Source organism: Patella vulgata, chromosome 1 (assembly GCF_932274485.2).
Source record: "Patella vulgata chromosome 1, xgPatVulg1.2, whole genome shotgun sequence".
In the NCBI taxonomy this organism is placed as follows: Eukaryota; Metazoa; Mollusca; class Gastropoda; family Patellidae; genus Patella; species Patella vulgata.
The window spans coordinates 11,312,250-11,319,513 of record NC_065879.2 but is presented as its reverse complement, the minus strand read 5'-3'; the positions used below and the strand labels follow the sequence as shown (position 1 = coordinate 11,319,513).

The 7,264-nt window shown below is 36.4% G+C and overlaps 1 protein-coding gene across 1 annotated transcript in view; it reads left to right on the top strand.

Annotated features, from left to right (window-relative positions):
* The first annotated feature begins 107 nt into the window (after positions 1-107).
* LOC126808640 (propionyl-CoA carboxylase beta chain, mitochondrial) overlaps positions 108-7,264 on the top strand; it is a 48,680-nt gene continuing 41,523 nt past the window's right edge. The window contains exons 1-6 of the mRNA XM_050533540.2: positions 108-342; positions 1,176-1,289; positions 3,635-3,703; positions 4,544-4,600; positions 5,114-5,227; positions 6,657-6,717. Of these exons, the coding sequence (XP_050389497.2) occupies positions 133-342; positions 1,176-1,289; positions 3,635-3,703; positions 4,544-4,600; positions 5,114-5,227; positions 6,657-6,717 (625 nt within the window). The 5' untranslated portion in view covers positions 108-132. The remainder of the gene's footprint in view (positions 343-1,175; positions 1,290-3,634; positions 3,704-4,543; positions 4,601-5,113; positions 5,228-6,656; positions 6,718-7,264) is intronic.

The window sequence follows — 7,264 nt, the reverse complement described above, 5'->3', positions numbered from 1 at the left end:
AATCGAATTCGGCTATTGAAAGGTCAAGGTTGTTTTTCGATCATTCCAGTATTATATATAGCCTTCATTATTTTCCATTGAAATAAAAGACTGGATGAATGAGATGAGGTGAAGGTCGTTTGCGGCACCAAGATGGCAGCTCGTTTGACATTGTCGCGATTTATTTTACAGAATTTTAATAAACCCATTCGATGTGTTCAGAGGACAGCGCCACTGAGAAAATATGCCGTGGTAGCCGGTACCACCGAACACACACTGGCTGTCAGAGACCGCATAGCTGACAAAAGAAAAAGAGCACTGCTTGGAGGGGGTCAGAAAAGAATTGAAAAACAACATCAAAAGGTTTTTTTTTAATCAGCATTACATTAATTGTATCAAACATGATTAATAAACAAAAAAAGTACATTTAATATAGTGCTCCCCTGACTGCAGCCCAATATCTCTAATATAAATCAGCAGGTCGTCCTTAATTCACACATCATCTAAATTAAAGTTACACCAGAGGTAATAAATACTGTCTAGTCGTTCGGATGGGATGAAAAACTGAGGTCCCGTGTACACATTGGCATGCACGTACAAAATCCCTTTAAAGTTGGAATTCGAAATAAGATTAGGCCCGTATGGCCCGCCTGTATTAGCCTAGTTCAGAGCAGAACAGTAGGATGTTAAACCCCATTTCATTTTGCTAATAAATAACACCAGATGTGTTTAAGGTCAGGGTGGATATAGTGGATAGACTTCCAGCGGGCCACTGTGCTTACCAATAAGCATGTATATCCAGTTTTTTATCTGTATACACCACTATGGTTTTTAATCAATCTGTTTTCCGCCATGTGCAAAAGTAATAACATTCTGGAAGAACCCTACTCATTGTATTAAAAAAAAAAAGAAGGTACCTATAGTGTACTGAATCTAGAGATGTCATTTGTTGGTCGTGCAAATCAAATCAAATTAACACTTTTATTTTTTACCAATATTAATGTTCATGATTGCTAAATTATGGTGCTTCATCACACCAAATTAACACTTTTTTTTTATCAATATCAATGTTCATGATTGCTAAATTATGGTGCTTCATCACATCAAATTAAAACTTTTTTTTCTATCAATTTCAACGTTCATGATTGCTAATTTATAGTGCTTCATCATTAAACATGATCTTTATTCCATTACAGGGTAAACTAACAGCCAGAGAAAGAATCCAGTTATTGGTAGATGCAGATTCATTTGTTGAATATGATATGTTTATGGAACATGACTGTACTGATTTTGGTATGGAAAAGGAAAAGGTGATTGCTATTTTATATGATCATTAAGAAATTGTTCGCTTCCATAAATTTTGCCAATTTTGGCCCCATGGTTACCAGTTGTAGTACTGATATTTTGGTTATTTGGTTGTCCATAGTCCAGTTCATATTGCAAATGCCTTGCTCTGAAATTTTCCTGTCAGTCAATGCACTTAGATCACTGTACCTGCTACTTAAAAAATGCAAAATATATAATCTTATCTTTTATTATTCTTTTTTGTCAGAAAGCAAGAGATTAATAAAGGAAACAGTATTTTTTTCAAGTAGATTTTTATACGCCCACATTTTCATGTGGACGTATATTGTCGTCGCCCCTGTCCGTCCGTTCGTCCGGACGTCCGTCCACAATTGTTTGTGAACAGTCTACAGGTCACAATTTTTAACCGATTTCAATGAAACTTGAAAATTATGTTTATCACCCTAAGATCTCGGTTCCTTTCGATATTGGCATGTATCGGACTGTAACTTCATGGATTATGGCCCCTGATTGTACGAAAAATCACGTTTTTAACTTGTGAACACTGTAGAGGTCACAATGTTTATCCGATTTAGTTTAAACTTGAAATGTATGATTATAACCCAAAGATCTCGGTTCCTTTTGATATTCGCGCATATCGGAAAGTAACTTCCTGAATTATGGCCCCTGATTGTACGAAAAATCACGTTTTTAACTTGTGGACCCTATAGAGGTCATAATTTTTATCCGATTTAAAAAAACGTATTATTATATCACCGTTAAACCCTAAGGACAGCTGAGTTCGAATTTCGTGAAAATCGCCCCTAAACTGACAGACAAAATGGCCGCCGATCGTTCTCAAATAGCGTAAAAATATGGTATATCAAGGTTGTGGACCCTATAGAGGTCACAATTTTTATCCGATTTTGTTGAAACTTGAAATGTAAGTTTATAACCCAAAGATCTCGGTTCCTTTAGATATTCGCGTATATCGGAACGTAACTTCCTGAATTATGGCTCCTGATTGTACAAAGAATTACGTTTTTAGCTTGTGGACCCTATAGAGGTCATAATTTTTTATCTGATTTAAAAAAACGTATTATTATATCACCGGTACACCCTAAGGACGGCTGAGTTCGAATTTCATGAAAATCGGCCCAAAACTGACAGACAAAATGGCCGCCGTTCCTTCTCAAATAGCGTAAGAATATGGTATATCAAGGTTGTGGACCCTATAGAGGTCACAATTTTTATCCGATTTTGTTGAAACTTGAAATGTAAGTTTATAACCCAAAGATCTCGGTTCCTTTCGATATTCGCGCATATCGTACCGTAACTTCCTGAATTATGGCCCCCGATTGTACGAAAAATCGCGTTTTTAGTTTGTGGACCCTATAGAGGTCATAATTTTTATCCGATTTAAAAAAACATATTATTATATCACCGTTACACCCTAAGGACAGCTGAGGTAGAATTTCGTGACAATCGGCTCAAAATTGACAGATAAAATAGCCGCCAATCGTTCTCAAATAGCGTAAAAATATGGTATATCAAGATTGTGGACCCTATAGAGGTCACAATTTTTATCTGATTTTGTTGAAACTTGAAATGTAAGTTTATAACCCGAAGATCTCGGTTCCTTTCGATATTCGTGCATATCGGACCGTAACTTCCTGAATTATAGCCCCTGATTGTACGGAAAATCACTTTCTTTTTAGCTTGTTCTCTATCCATCTCTCGAAAATGTGGGCGTATCCTGCCTGGCAGCCGCTGGTTAGATTTAGATTTGACTTTAGTGACTGACTTGCTAACATGTGATTCCAGAAAGGACACTTATTGTTGTATATCATAGGCAATAATTTCAGGGGCTGTAAATGTATTATTCCCTGTTCATGTATCTAAGAGCTTTGTATACATTTTTAGTCAAATATTGCTTAACTCTTATAATTGTTTAACATGTGACACAAATATATGGAATACAAGTTACTTATATAGAATACAAGTTACTTAATTGTTTATTTCTCACTCATTGAAACTTAGCCAGAAATAAACTTTTAAGTAACTTCTATCTATACTAATATTTGTGACTGTTGTTTGTTTGTCTGTTCAGGTATGGCGGCTACACTAAGAATGTCCCAAGGCAGAAATTTGGTGTATAGGGGTAGCTGCTTCTGGTTTCGGAGTTACAGCACAACCTCGGCATCGCCGGCTTATCCGCTAGTTCCATATGATTGTGTCATGTGTTATTCCCATTCAGTTATTAAATGACGCTTAAACAACTTACAATTGTTGATTGGCATTTATATCATAGCCCAGTGTGTTTTAATATAAACCATTCTCTCAATTAATTTATACCTGATATATGTTTCAGTATCCTGGTGATAGTGTAGTGACTGGTAGAGGTAAAATAAATGGAAGATTAGTTTTTGTTTTTAGTCAGGTAAACTTAAAGTTACATTATGGGAGATTAGATAAGGAAGGAAATGGGGTTTAACGTCCACTCGACACAAACTAGGTCATTTCGGGACTAAGGAGATTAGATAAAGAGCTGGCAGTTCTCACTATAATAGTTGAAAACTAAATAATGTAAATGGAATTTGCTGAAAATTTCAGTCAAAGTGATCCACTCTGAACCAAAATTTAGCAATTGAATTTTAGGCCTAGCCTCGATCATCATTACTGAAGTCGGTGTGATAAAAAAACATTGTCTCGATTATCCATTTTTGATTTAATCATCAAGACATCGAGAGTTGATTATGGTCTGGATAAGTTGATTACTGTCTAATTAATAATTTAGATAACATTTCAGGCCTAAAGAAAGACCCGCAATAGGCAGATTTGGCTCTTGCATAATGTATGTTTAACATTAAGAGCACAATATATCAAACTGGTAAAAGGCAAACATAGTCCCAGATATTCTTTTAATTGACTTCAGAATTTCATATAGGCCAGCGAAATATAGCATTTACACATAAATATTTTGACCATGTCAGTTTAAAGGTTAGGGTTAATTATGCATGAGCCATGTCAACAATTTCTTGCAGGAGGATTTTTTTCTGCTAGGGCCCCAAGCTATCATTAGCTGTTTTTTTTAAGCAGTCCTATTCAGATGTCTAATATAAGCCTGCTTTAAAAAAGCCTTTTGTAAGACAGAGCTGGGGTAATTTTAAAGCCAGTTTATATTGCCCAAATTTGCGTTCAAGTTTAATGATCACCAGCGTTTTTAAGCCGGGTTAGCTTGAATGTCTGAACGACATAATAGATTTTTTTTTTTTTATAGGATTTTACCGTATTTGGAGGAAGTTTATCTGGAGCTCACGCTAAGAAAGTATGTAAGGTGAGTATTGCTGATTATTTTATTTCAACTTTTGATCTATATAATGTTGTTGAGTGATCAGTTATAGCCCCTTATCATGGGTTTTCTCTGGTTTATTAACTTTATTAAGAGATCTGACCTATCGAGGGTCGCATTGGACGAATGGTCAAGGCACTGTACTAGTAGAATGTCAAATTCTTGTGTTACTCGAGAAGACCCCCCATCAAGAATTTTCAAACCCAGTTCTCAGGGTTGACAAAGGAATTGTTACCTAGTCATTCAGATGGTCTGAAAAATCAAGGTATACCCGTATAAACATTGTTGTGCACATAAAAGAACCCTTGGCAGTTGTGATTCGATGATGAGTAGGAGGAAACTTCACTGTTCAGTCAAAATTCACCTCCGTAATATTGCACAAGTGTCCACAGATATAAAAATTTATTTATGGTAAATCTCAAAATGATTGAAGTATTATGTGGAAATTAAACCATATTGTCTTGTTTCTCATTATGTTTTTGAATGCTACTGTTTTAGATTATGGATCAAGCTATGCTAGTTGGTGCTCCTGTGATTGGATTAAATGATTCTGGTGGCGCCAGAATACAGGAGGGTGTGCAATCTCTTGCAGGATATGCAGATATATTTCAGGTATGTAATTATGATTAGGTAACGGAATGTAAACTAGAATGGCATCCAGTTTTCTTTAAAGAGAAAGGGGCCAATGTGGTCAATCATTAGGGCACTGACATCTTGACAAGAATGTTGTGGTTTTGAATGGCAGCAAGTTTTCTATAAAGAGAAAGGGGCCATTTCGGTCAATCGATAGGGCTCTGACATCTAAACAAGAATGTTGTGGTTTTGAATCCCTGTGTGGACTGACAAGAACCTTCAGGATTTTAAAGGCCCGTTTTCACATGTCAGGGGTGGTGCCCATGGGGCTTACAAGGAAATTACGGTATGCCTAGTTGTTTGGATTGTTCTAAAAACAAAGTTCAGTCATGTACGCATCGGTGTGCGTGCGCATAAAAGAACCTTTGGTCAATGAAATTCGAAGAAGAGTAGGCAAATTTCTCACCCCCCCTCATGATTCATATGTAACCACTGAAATGAAATGACCAGATGTTAGTATAGTTTCAATGGGGATACTCGATTGAACATTCTGGAATTAAGTTCTCTCAATTCCAAAAATAATGTCAATCGAGTGAAAAGGAGAATTTCAGAGTACAATGCATGTGCTGACTGCATAAAAAATATCTCAACCAATCATGACAGCTGAAACATATTTGTTACTTAAAATATGTCACATTCTACTCACACCACCTCAGCTGTCGGGACTGACAGAACTGTCACAGGGCTTAATTCCATATCACTTGATTGTAATTCTGTCAATTCTGGACGTTCTGGACTGACAATCGAGCACCCCCAATATGTCCAAAGTAATGTGATTATGTAACATGAAAACTAGAGTGAGAATACTGTCACAGCTAGATAAAGTGAAAATGTAGACAAAATTATTTGGTAGACAGCATATAAAGGGCAGCGACCACGCACCAAGCAGTGTTGCTAGCAAACTTGTATAAATACAAAAGTGCCACTGAAAACTGTTAGCTGTGTGAACTTCTGAAATCAATAAGAAGTGGGATCAGGTGTTTTAGAAGGAGTAGACATTTTGATAGTGTGCAGAATTTGCCTAAGGCCAATCTGATTAAAACACAGATTCTATTTCGTTTCGTTTTTTATAGTTCAAAATTTTGTTTTACTTGTCTTTACTACTCTAGGATCTGGAAGAGTTGTTATATTACCGGTGATTTGGTTGAAATGAGGGGAAAGCCAATGAAACGGTCTGTTACGGTGACTTCTTGGCGTGCCATGCACGGAACTGTGGGTAAACCACTAGAAACGTCAATGCTGATTGATTAATCAATGCCTGACGTCATAGGGTCAAAAGCCACTTGTATGACCCCTGATGCGACCTGCCACTATAACCGATCAGATCTTCATGTAGTGTAGGCCATTGAAAGTATAAAAAAAAGAAACAAAATATAGGTCTGTAAATATTGTTTTGTTTTTTTTACAGAGAAATGTTGAAGCATCTGGGGTAATACCACAAATATCTTTAATTATGGGACCATGTGCAGGTAAAATATTCTGTTTTTGAATTTCATTCAATAGGCCTAGCATCAACCTCCAGTAGGTAAGAGGCGTGGCTCTCCAAACCCATAGTTTAAATATAGAATAAGTTTGTAAGTTTTAAATCCTTTTGCACCATTCTAGAGCTATAGAAGCACTTGTATATCGTGAAAGGTGGATCTCTCATAGGTATATCAGTCCAAAAATGATACCAAGCAAATGATTGAAATAAAATGGAACCATATGTTAGTCCCGATAGACCTAGTTTGTGTGGAGTGGAGGTTAAACCCTCTGTCTCTCTGTCTCTCTGTCTCTGTCTCTGTCTCTCTCTCTCCCAAAAATGATTCAATTCTGTTCAGTATTTACAAATATATATTATCTGTGCAATAAGCCTGCCACCATTTTGTTGTCCGTGAAAATTTATTGATAGGCCTATTTTAAATGGGATTGAATCCGAGCCGGGACATTATCTAGCCAAGCGTTGGTATTTTGATTTTGAATTCTTAATTAAATGTTAAATAAACAATCTGAGTACATATTAGTGTAGATTTTGTC